This window comes from Hyperolius riggenbachi, chromosome 3 (genome assembly GCF_040937935.1).
Source record: "Hyperolius riggenbachi isolate aHypRig1 chromosome 3, aHypRig1.pri, whole genome shotgun sequence".
Taxonomy (NCBI): domain Eukaryota; kingdom Metazoa; phylum Chordata; class Amphibia; order Anura; family Hyperoliidae; genus Hyperolius; species Hyperolius riggenbachi.
The window spans coordinates 100414340-100426832 of NC_090648.1; the positions used below are offsets into that span (position 1 = coordinate 100414340).

Below are 12493 nucleotides of genomic sequence, written 5' to 3' on the forward strand. Positions count from 1 at the left end.
TTAATCTATCCTGCACTGACTGGAGAGCCTCACTATGTATGAAGTTATTAGATAGGTTAACCACTTGAGGACCCACCCTTTACCCCCCCCCCCCCCTTAAGGACCAGCGCTGTTTGATGGGATCTGTGCTGGGTGGGCTCTGCAGCCCCCAGCACAGATCAGCGGGCACGCAGAGTGATCAGATCGCCCCCCTTTTTTCCCCCCTATGGGGATGATGTGCAGGGGGGGTCTGATCGCTCCTGCGTGCAGGCTAGTTGCGGGGGGGGCACTTCAAAGCCCCCCTCCGCGGCGACATTCCCTCCCCCTCCTACCTGTCCCCCCAGTGATCCGGGCTGCACAGGACGCTATCCGTCCTGTGCAGCCAGTGACAGGACGTCCTCTGTCACATGGCGGCGATCCCCGGCCGCTGATTGGCCGGGGATCGCCGATCTGCCTTACGGCGCTGCTGTGCAGCAGCGCCGTACAATGTAAACAAAGCGGATTATTTCCGCTTGTGTTTACATTTAGCCTGCGAGCCGCCATCGGCGGCCCGCAGGCTATTCACGGAGCCCCCCGCCGTGAATTGACAGGAAGCAGCCGCTCGCGCGAGCGGCTGCTTCCTCATTAATCAGCCTGCAGCTGGCGACGCAGTACTGCGTCGCTGGTCCTGCAGCTGCCACTTTGCCGACGCACGGTATAAGCGTGCAGTCGGCAAGTGGTTAAAGGGATACTGTAGGGGGTCGGGGAAAATGAGTTTAACTTACCCGGGGCTTCTAATGGTCCCCCGCAGACAATGCAGGCACAGTCGTTTTCAGACTTTAAAGTCAGAAATTCTAGAACTGAACCGGAGGCGGGGCATCGGTGGGCGGCTGCGTGGGCACAGGATGCCTGCAAGGGACCATTAGAAGCCCTGGGTAAGTTCAACTCATTTTCCCCCGACCCCCCTACAGTATCCCTACATACATTATTGCCATCAGATCCATTTCTCTATTATCTGTTTGGTCCAAAATTTTTATTTGGGGATCAATATTATCTGCAGACCCTCAGGGTCTCCATATGGGGCATCGTATGCTCCATCTGTGGCAAATATAGTCATGTCTGATTTTGAGAGGATTCTGAGACTGTTTCATGGATCCCGGAGGTCATGCACCGGGAGTCTGGCCATTCATGGCCTTTTACCCGTGGACTCTGGATGCTCTAAGACTTTCCTCTATGTTCCATATTGCCCACTTCTTATGCTGTCGCCCACATAAGGGGACTGTGGATACAACATTTGTTCGTTTTTGCTCTAACTTATCCACTACCTCTGATTACCAGAGTCATGTTGGACTTTGAACCCTTTTTTTCGACATGTGAGGAGTTCCTTGCTCTGTTTAATGCCCCGCTCATTTCTCTGGCCTCACTCCTGGTACTTGTTCTAGGGCCAGAGACACGTTGACCTGGTACCATATAAGCACTCACTGGATCCTCTTCATTACTACCAGACATATGTGCTTCCTTCCTTAGTCTATGAGCTTGAATCTTACAGCATGAAGTTTATCTTTATTAGTTTTTTTGATTTGCTGAACTGTGAAATCTACTTGTACACACAGAAAGGCGCTGCCTGGAATTTATATACTTACTGCTCTAAGGACGAGTGGCCGGAAGCCGTCTGCCCAGGTGGATTGTGCAGTAACCCGTGGAATATAGTAGCTGACCGCCGGAGCGGCATCTGCGCGTTACAATTCCGGATCTAACACGTGGGTTGCACTTTAACCCTTGGGACAGAGCAGTTGCCTGCCGGAGAGACACTGTGCGTTGTACCCCCGGACTGAACACGGATAAACTAGAGGAGATTACCCAAGCTGGATGAATAGCCTAGGACTAAGGCATCGCCAACACTGCTGGAAGTGGTGAGACGTACCTGTAGGATTATTTGTACACCCGTCTTGATGAGATCGATAGCAAATTTTTGTATGCACTTAAGTAACCTTCAGTATATCTATATGTGACTAACTTTGGTATCAAGCCATCTACGATATCATCTTCTGCTTGTTTCCGGTATTGTGGAGTAGTACCAGGAGGATAAGTGCACGGTATACTGGAAATCCATATATTCCCTAATAGGGACTTTTTAGTGAAATTGTGCATAGCGTTTTTAGGTTTTTTTAGGGATACATTAGTGATCACTAACAAAGGAATTTTTGTGAAATATTATTAACTAACAATTTTTAAAGGGGAACCAGCATGCTCTCTGAGTGAATGCATGTATGTATGAACGTGTATAAAATTGAGTATAGCACGTATTAGTTGAAAAATCCGTTGCAATATATATATTAATTGAAGAGTACCTGTAATCTATACAATTTTTATATTTGAATTAAATAAATTTTAAATCCAGCGCACCCTCCATTACAACTTATTTGAACTGTGAAATCGCTTGGGTTTTCACCTCCTTCCTATCCCCCAAATTCTTCCAGGCTCTCCATATGCACCACTTCCTAAAATCTTTTACCCCTAAAAGTCCTGTCAATCCTGATAAAACAAACTTTGAATCATGGTGTCTACGCTGCCCACTGGAAAGGGGGCTAATATTGTACCTACCATATTTTTCGGACTATAAGACACACTTTTTCTCCCCCAAAAGTAGGGAGAAAAAGTACCTGCGTCTTATAGTCCAAAGGCAGGGAGTCCCCGACTTAATGATCGCCCGCCAATATGAACCATATCATGTCCTCCTAAACACTCCCAGCATAAATGCAATTAGCGGCAGTAGCAGTCGCTGTTACTCACCTCATCGTTGGAGCCCGCGGTAATGAGCTTCTGACCTCCTCCTGTCGTCGGTGTGGTCTTCCGTGTGTCCGATGTCCTGATGGATTTCCCCTCTGTGACTATATGAAGCAGCGGCAGCCCCGGGCATCACATGCCTCATCCTTGGAGCCTGCATGGTCAGCAGATTCCCTCTCACACTCCTTCATTCTAGTGTTTGTCGCGTCTGTAATGACGCATACAGACACGACCAGGAAGTGCCGGCACTAGAGTGAAGGAGTGTGAGAAGGAATCTGCTGACCACGCGGGCTCCGAAGATGAGATGTATGTGATGAGGTATGTGCTGCCCGGGGCTGCCGCTGCTTCTTATATTCACAGAGGGGGAATCTATCAGGACATGCAGAAGACAACACCGACGACAGAAGGAGGCCAGAAGCTCATCACCGCAGGCTCCAGTGATGAGGTAAGTGACAGCGGCTGCCACTGCCTCTAATTGCATTTTTTGCAGGAGAACATAAGACACAAGGGGGACATCAGGAAGGCACAAAGGGGGGGGGGGGGGGTAATCAAAAAGACGCAGAGGGAGACATATGGAGGACACACACACACACACACAATAAAGGGGGACATATGGAGAACACAAAGAGGGACATCAGGATCATATAAAGGGGACATTAGGACGACTCCAAGGGGACAGGAGGAGGGAACCAAAGGAAGAACATCTACAAGATTCCCCTGGACCGTAGACACAACAGGTTTCGTTTTTTTTTTTTCCTGGTTTTTGCCCTCTAAACCATGGTGTGTCTTATAGTCTGAAAAATATGGTATATTCTGTTATCTCCCAGACCCTGGTCACTTCCACTCTTCAAAAGTGGTCTAAGTGCTACCTTTCTCTCACAGAAAGGAAGAAATTACTTCTCTCGTATAGAAACAAATCTCAAGATACTGCACTGCATGTACTTGACACTTAATAAGCTAAAAAGGTTTTAACCCACTAAGTCCAACCTTTGCTTTCAGAAGTGTAGGAATGTGGGATTAATGGTGCATGGATGGTAGTTTTGCCCACAAGTGAAGCAATACTGGCAGGCCCGGATTTGCATCACGGAAGCCTATAGGCACAGATGTCCTGGCACATTAGACTTCGCCCTCCATGAAGCTACAAACCCCAGCAAGTGTGCTGGCTGTCCCAACTGTCACTTCTCCCTTACGTTCCATTCCCGTCATAGGCAGCTACAGGTGCCCCTTAATACTGAGGATACCTCTAGCTACCTAATACTAAGTAGCTAGAAGATCTCGTCAGTAGAATGTCAAGAGGTGGGTGAGAACCCTCATTTGCGCTCTGTTTGAGACTCTGCATGGGGAAGGAGAGAGGGAGGCGCTAGGGGAGGAGAGCGAGCCGCCTTTCCATCATCAGGCGCCTGTAGGCACGTGCCTACAGTACCTTATAGTAAATTCGGCCCTGAATACTGGTCTAGTGTAACAGCTCTTATTGGTACGGTTTTAGATAGCTCGCTTTCTCCTGATCTCATGTCCTTAATCCTTGGTGATAAACCAATAGGATGGAAGTTTCCCTCTCATAGGCTCAAACATTTTGCTAAGGCTGCCAGGTTGCACATAGCAAGACAGTGGCAAAAACCAACTCTCCCCCTCGATCTCACAAAAAATAATGGCCATAGTTAATGTTACCTTGGAGGTCTTTACCAAGACCTGGCAGCCTTGGGTTTCCTTCTCCAATAATGTAGGCCTTCGGCCCTTTGTTCTATCTGTAAGACCCATCGCTTTTTTCTGCTTTGGGCTGTGTTTTAAAGGGGAACTGAAGTAAGAGGTATACAGAGGCTGCCATATTTATTTCCTTTTAATCAATACCAGTTGCCTGGCAGCCCTGCTGGTCTATTTCTCTGCAGTAGTATCTGAATAACACCAGAAACAAGCATGCAGCTAGTCTTGTCAGATCTGACTTTAAAGTCTGAAACACCTGATCTGCTGCATGCTTGTTCAGGGGCTATGGCTAATAGTATTAGAGGCAGAGGATCAGCAGGGCTGCCAGGCAACTGGTATTGCTTAAAAGGAAATAAACATGGCAGCCTCCATATACCTCTATCTTCAGTTCCCCTTTAAAGTAGTCAATCTGGGTTCCTTCTTGTGCTCCTTTATCTCCTGTAACCGTGGTAAAATATTACAGTTAATAATAATAATCAGGGCTGTGGAGTCCGAGTCAAAGCAATTTTGGGTACATGGAGTCAAGAGTCAGTGGATTCAATAAACTGAAGAGTCGGATGATTTTTGTACCAACTCCACAGCCCTGGTACGAATTAGACTAAGGGGTCGGAGTCGAGGAGTCGGAGCAATTTTGGGTACCTGGAATCGGAGTCTGTGGTTTCATAAACTGTGGAGTCAGGTGATTTGTTTACAGATTCCAAAGCTTGGTTACAGGAGATAAAAGAGCACAAGGAGAAGGAACTCAGGTTGATCGTATAAAACCAGGCCTGAAGCAGGAAAAAGTGACGCGTCACACTGATAGAACACAAGGCCGATATACATATATATTGTCTGAGGTAATGGGCACCTGTAGAGCAGAGCAAGTCACATGATCATACACTTTGCACATTCAGGTATTTACAAAGTTTTGGCAATACTGCCACCTTGTGGAAGGAGGGTTTGATTAAATATTTCTCTAAATGGCACCCGGTAGAGATTGAAAGAAAAGACAACACACACAGTTTAAAATATACTCCATGTATTCCATACTTACACGTAAAAACATCCCTGTAAGTGTACATTAAATTATATACTGGAATTTACACACAGACTTCAAAAGCCATTCTAGAAACAAAGCAACAACATTTTATGCTGAACATTAGACACGCCTGGTATTGCCACCATGTAGTGCAGAATTTTCAGCATTTACTGAATTTCAATGTGCAATTCAGGAGAGAAAGAGCGGAGGTTGTTTAACAGAAAATTGTAATGAGAAAATATGGAGGCTAGCGATGGCCAATGAGATGCCAATCATTCTGAGCTGATGCAGCATTATGTTATTATATTGTTTTGTAACAAACACGCTTGGAAAATCGCTCTGATGTAGCGATTTTCCAGTTTCCTATACTTAACATTGAGGCTAAATCGCCTCAGAAAAGCTGCAGGACCCGCGTTTGTGTTTTGGGACAAATCACAGCGCTCTGGTGTGATCCATCCCATATACCGTAGATGCATTAGCGTTTAAAAAAAAAAAAAAAAAAAAAAAAAAAAAAAAAAAAAAAAAAAAAAATCGCTCTAGGTGTGGACCAGCCCCAAGTCACATCCCCAGGAGAAGAGCTACTGGCAGGTGAGCGGCATCATTTGTATGGCAGCCTCCACATTCTGCTCACTGTAAATTGCCATATAAGGATCAGTCATACTTGTAATATTTGTTTATTATTATTATTGTGTATTGCTAGCTTTGTCCTGCAATGGATTAAAATCACCATTTTCTGGGTAAAAAGACCACAAGTGGCTGAAGAGAGGAGTGATGTGGTGTTAGCTTTGGAATTAAAGTAAACCTGAACTACAGTATAAAATAATTGTGATACTTAAAGGAATACTATCGATTGAAACAACTTTTTTTTTTTAATACTCTATATTAGTGTACACATTACCACTAGTGCTAGGGGCACTTTATTTATTCACCCAGGTCTCTCTCTTGCTATCCCTGCTTAGAAATTCATTTCTCACACAGCTCATAGTAGTTTGTGTCAACCTGAGCTGCTTGGTTACTCTGTCACACAGCTCACAAATATATTTCACTGTGTCACTCACAGCATGCAGCAGACATGAGGAGAAATAGGCTGATCTGAGGTGGTAACAGGTAACTAAATGAGCTGGAATATTGCTGGAATATAACTAGCTATTGTGTTTACACTCAGACTGGCTGCCTGCTTGAGGTGATACACTCCAGGCTGCATCCACTTTACAAGCTGCTGAGAGGGGCAGATCACTGTTTACAATTAGCATTATTAGTATCTTTATCAGTCAAGAGAAGCAAAGATAATAAACACACATTGCTAGAATCTTTAACCCCTTACCACTATATCAACAAGTTTCTTTCAGCAAGGTGATAATTAAACTATAAACTGAGGAGTTGATAGCATCTCCCCTTTGCAGTGACATGGTCTAGCCCTCTGGGAGCTCAGTATTAGATACATTTTGTATCCAACACTGACGCCAAAACTGACGGAGGATTTTACAGCTGAGAGGAACAGCTGTGTGAGGAATCAAATTGCTCCTAGTACTTGCCCTAATGTGTGCTACAACATACAGCATTTAAAAATAAATGCATACATCGATAGTATTCCTTTAATACCCCCCCCCCCCCCCCCTGCTGTGAGTGCAGGTATGTCAAACTGGTCCTACAAGGGCCAAGATCCTCACACATTTTTGATACAGCTCAAATGAATTGATGGGTCTGAATCAGGAAAGGTGTGGTCCATCAGGTAGAACACATTCCTCTCTTTCTCAGTCATCCTAAAAACTGGCATGGATCTGGCCATCCACGCCTGGAGTTCAACACATGTGTGTGAATGTCTGCACCACCCTAAGGAACCCACCAGCAGCGAGGCCACATCAGCATAAGGACACAACTGCACATGCATATATCCAGGTTCAAAGGTCCCAACCAGAGGAATCAGGGCCTAGTCCAGGAGGAATTACAGATACATGGAGGATTTGCTGGGGGAAACAGAGGATGCAGTCCTGGAATAGCTAACATTACTGACACATGTATGTACTCTATTTAAATCCATTTTCCCAGCTTGAATATCCTGTAACTTAGTGGTGGGAAGCCTCTGGATAGTCCAGAGGCTTCCCTGATCCTACAGCCCACCATTCCTGCGCTGCCTCCCTCTATACCGATTTGACCAGCATTTGTTGAATAGGATTCTTCTTGCTGTGAGTGCAGCCATGGAGGAGCACATCCATAGTGGGCATGTGCCAGTAAGTTCCACTCAAGCCCAGTAGAATTAAATGCTTGTGGGTGGAAGAAAAAAAAGCTTTGTAGAAACGGCTTAATTCTACTGGGCATGTGCGGACCTTAATCGTGCATGCCCAGTCCAGATGTGCTAACCCACTGTCTGGATGTATCCAGAAGATGAGGAGTAACCCTACACTGGAACAGTGAGCTCTACGAGGATCCAGGAAGCCTCCTTCTGGATCATCCAGAGCCTAACCACTACTTAAGTATGTAACTTTAACCGCATGTCAAAACTACGCCGCACTTGTGTCTGTCTAAGCCTGATGCGGCATACTTTTAACATCGGCAACGCCCTTGCACGGGACGCAATTGCAAATCCCCTCTAGCACAGAACTCAGCTGTCTAAAGACAGCTGAGTTCCATACATTGGTCAGGAGCCTTTTCATTGGCTTCTGACTTCTTGATCACTGTGAGCCAATCAGAATGATCAGGAAGTACTAAACTGAAAAAAAAAAGGCTGTATTCCCCGAAAGGGGCCAGAGCCTGCCTTCCCCAATCAGTTAAACAAAAATGTAACTGAGAAAAAAAAATATTAGGCCTGGACCAATCTCAATAAATGTATACAGCTTGCAATTGGGCCAATCAAAAATGACAGGAAGTGGATTGGATCATTTTCAAGTTGCGTACAATTTTACAAGACCAGAATTATTTACATCCCATTGTCCGTTTCTGGGCCACAGACTGTCCCTATAATGCTGCACACACGGCAGCAATGGTGAAGTCGTTGGGATATTTTGGAGTAGATGAAACTTGACTGGTTTCTCAGGATTTTCTGCTCCACGTTTGTATTAGTGTTCGAAAATCCCTCACACTGTGGCTGATTCACAATCATGTTTTCGAGCAGTGTGCCCTGATAAACCTCTGCCCATTACAGCAATATTTCAAATGTGACTGAGCCTCTTTAAAATAAACCACATATTATTCCGAAATGCACCAACAATCCACATAAAATATATATTTACAATAGCCTACAGAGGCTCAGGTAGGATAGAAATGGCTAAAAAGAGCACCGAACTTCAGGAGGGAAGAGTTAGGCATCTATACACAAAGAAGAACAGAAGACCATGACTTGAGGAACAAGGAGAACGTTTGTGAGGTTGGTGAACTTGGACACATTCTGTAAGCCTGTATGTGCTGTGTGCGCAGAGTCCTCTATGGGGCTGTTCCTTCCTTCTATCGCTGACCATGCGCAAGTCCAGCACTTGCAAATGACCTCCGGCCACGATTATCTCTATGCAGGAAATGACACACAAGCGGTGAGGCTCAGTGTTGACTGGCCTCTTAGAAGGCAGAATTTTGCACATCTGACCGCAATCTGTACTGTGTGCGCATCAGATCCCCCGATTTATAAACGTGTGGTGGCTGCTATGTATATGGTTATACATAACTGCACATTTTAAAGACTTTCTGTGACACACCCCTTTACATATGCCATTACAGATAGACACCCCCCCCCCCCCCCCCCCAAACCATAAGGTGACAAGAGGGTTGTCTTACATCCTGGCTCTCAGCTGCTTCTGGCTCTGCATATACTGGGGCAGCAAAGCAGTGATATAGGAGCTCCAACTTAGTAATGAATAGGAGATTATAAAGTGGCCTAACAGTTGTCTGCTATTAGGCAAGACCAGAGTTTACAACACTCACCGGGTCACATCAGACTATGGCATAGATAGAGTTGCTGGAAGGTTATTGAATTGAATGCTGTATGAGTGCAGTCATGGACTTGCACAAGCAGCGAGGAACTTTGCATTTTTCTCTTAATAAATTTAGAACAGAGTGGGAGTATCGGTGGAAAACAATCTCACTGCAGATGCATGCCAGCATCTGCGGATTCCCTAACCTTCCTGGACTATTAGAATAGTATGGCGACCCCAGAGTGGGTAACAATCCCTTCCCACTTACAGGCCAATGTGTAATAATTCCAGATTAGTTCTGTAGGATCACTTATAACCTCTAGTGCTCTCTGGTATACCCTAGTAAGGTCCAATAGTTCCCAGTGTCCACAGGGTAAAGATGGGCGTCATGCAGAAGGTATGGGCCTCAGTGCGAAGGTATAAGGTGAGGGTGACTGGAGAAGTGCTGCCACCTGCAGGACAGAAGGCACACAGCTGCACAATATGTAAATGGAGGACTGCGGGACCTGCAGGTAGGATATGCTATGCGAGTGAACAATGCTATGCGAGTGTACATGGCCCCAGGAGCACTATCACTACACGATCCTTAAAGGCAGAGCCACACCTTACTTGTACAAAACATCTCAAGGTGCATGTATCATCCATATGCAAACTTGTTTTACTTTAAAACCATCTATATACAGTTCAGATATAATCCTACTTGCATCTGCGTGCATTTCTCCTTCAGGCCTGGTGTGGAAAGCCATCTTCACAGCATGAAAATAAATTGTAGGATCGTAGGCGTACAGAATGTGTCTATGTACATGGATGACAACATAAAGAGGATGAGCTGCCCAGCACCGTGAGAAAGAGTATAAAACACATTCAGGCTACAAAAGCAGTAAAAACAGCGTCTGGTAATAAAATGACACCTGGAAAAAACAGATAGCTGCACACAGACACAGAAGTATTGCAGCAATTAGCAGTTCAGCCACTAGATGTCGCTGATGTAATCCTCATAGGAGAGTTGGATGGAAAGGCACTGTACCTACAGACAAAAGTCTAGCTTGTGAGTTTTGGCTGGCAGCCTGGGAAATAAGGCACAAATTAGTGTAAAAAGATATTCCTATGTAGACTTATATTCTCTTCAACAAAGACATTATTAAAACGGTATTGCACTTGAATACTTGGCTATTTCAGAGTCACATTTTCACAAGTTAAACGCCAAGTGGGTGGTGGGTGACACAAGCTGCTGCCGCCAGCTCCTTGCAGAATTCTTCCAGTACTATGACACCACGGCACAGAGTTTCATGGCCCAGCCTGTGCAAGAGGTACAGAGAGAAATATCATTGTAGTGCTAAAATATCATTGTAGCACAGAGATAAATATCATCCAGAAATGGACAGCCGTTTGCTTTCATCTGCCACAAGGTATTCCTTCAGTGTAACTTAACCAGCTTCTCTATCAGGTTAATCTCTTCTCCCTGCAGAACGCTGGTAACTGCTTGTTCAGCAGCAGTAACATGAAGCCCCTCTTATCACCAATTCCCCTGAATCATAGGTGAGGAGTGTGATGCTACACCAACAAAGGAATTGTAAACCTTGTAAAAACGTAAGAAATATGCTTAAATAAGGGAGGTGATTATGTGGAAAAACAATAAGTCAATACAGTGTGTCTAAAATAAATGTAAAGTTTACTTAATTGGATGGAAAAAGCTGTCACTTTCGGATGACCTTCGTATCTTCCACTTCCAGGAATTCAACATTTATTGGAAAGAATAAGCTGACAATTCATGTTTTGTGACTCCTAAATTTAATTTAAAGGATACAAGAGCTAAAATTAAAAAGTGTTCCTTTACTCCCCCAGGGGCTTCTTCCAGTTCCCATAGGCTTGTATGTCCCTCGCTATCCTCCTCTTCACTCAGCTGTTTGGCCTGCTACAGCAGCCGAGTTGCCCATGCCGCACATGCACTGGCCCTTGATCATGGTCCTGTAGCATTCTGGGAGTGGGAGCATTCTGTGCATGCACAGCTATGGGGCTTGATCTAGTGCACATGCGCGGAGCACTCCTGGCAACGGGTGCACGATAAAGGAGCCACAATGCCACACCAGCGCATGCACAGTACTGAGCAATGTGGGTGACCGGCTGCTGTAGAGAGCTGAACAGCTGAGTGAAGAGCAAGACCGGGAGGACAGCAAAGGACATACAAGACTACAGGGGCTGGAAGAAGTGCCAGGTAAGTAAATTTCAGCTTTGGTATCCATCAAAGCAATTCTGTCACAAAAGTATGTAACACAGCCTCTTACACACTCTAGAGGGTTCCTGGCCAGTCAGGGAACTCTCTTCCGAGAAACTAGCAGGCGTTTAGCGGCAGCAAAGGGTCGCTGAGAGATAAAGAGTTGGAGTCATACCGGTGGAGTGCATTGTTCTCCTCCTTACCCCTCCCATGCTGAGCCGCTCCTTCGTCTCTCCCCACCCTCCACAGTAACAGTGGCTGAGCACATTTAGTTACATCACTGCGTTCAGCAGACGCCATGTCCCAGCTGCTGAGAGCTGCTGTAAATCCCTCCTATGGAAGAGAGCAGTACACACCTGTATACAGATGTCCCCTCCTGTGATGGAATGCTATACTGAGCTGCTTATGTCACCTGTGGTAATGATGGCTGGACATCAAGGCAGCTTCCTGTGTCACCTGCTGTATACACAGACCATCAGCAGATAGAACACCTGGCACTGATCTGGACTTGTTACAAACTATTCATCATACACATTTATGGGCAAGAAGCACAGTTACTTTTGGAAAGGGTTCGTTGCACAGCCTGGACGTTGCTACCGTACTTACGGTTCATCGGTAGTCTCTCCCAGCAGCTGTTGTCTCACAAGCTGTAAAGTCTCCTGGAAATTTGCCACTCGCAGTGATCGCTGAGCGAGATCCCCCACCACCTGTAGTGACACCAGCAATGTTAGATGTGCCAGGAACATTACTGCTGCTGTAACAATGCAAATATAATACATCTGGAGTATTTCAACTTATATCCGCAGTGGCAAAACTGCCATGCTGAAGGTTATACACTGAACTGAAGCAATGACATGAATTACAGTGGCTTTTGACACAATGAAAGAAACCTGTATGCACAGTCCCAATCCT

At 45.5% G+C, this 12493-nt stretch overlaps 1 protein-coding gene across 2 annotated transcripts in view; it reads right to left on the bottom strand.

Annotated features, from left to right (window-relative positions):
* Window positions 1-9187: 9187 nt before the first annotated feature.
* The window catches only part of FHIP2B (FHF complex subunit HOOK interacting protein 2B), a 44167-nt gene continuing 40861 nt past the window's right edge, over window positions 9188-12493 (bottom strand). For both annotated transcript variants that reach the window (XM_068274698.1, XM_068274700.1), the window contains exons 16-17: window positions 12188-12288; window positions 9188-10665 (exon numbers count right to left, since the gene is read on the bottom strand). In XM_068274698.1, coding sequence (XP_068130799.1) covers window positions 10563-10665; window positions 12188-12288 — 204 coding nt within the window. In that variant the 3' untranslated portion in view covers window positions 9188-10562. The remainder of the gene's footprint in view (window positions 10666-12187; window positions 12289-12493) is intronic.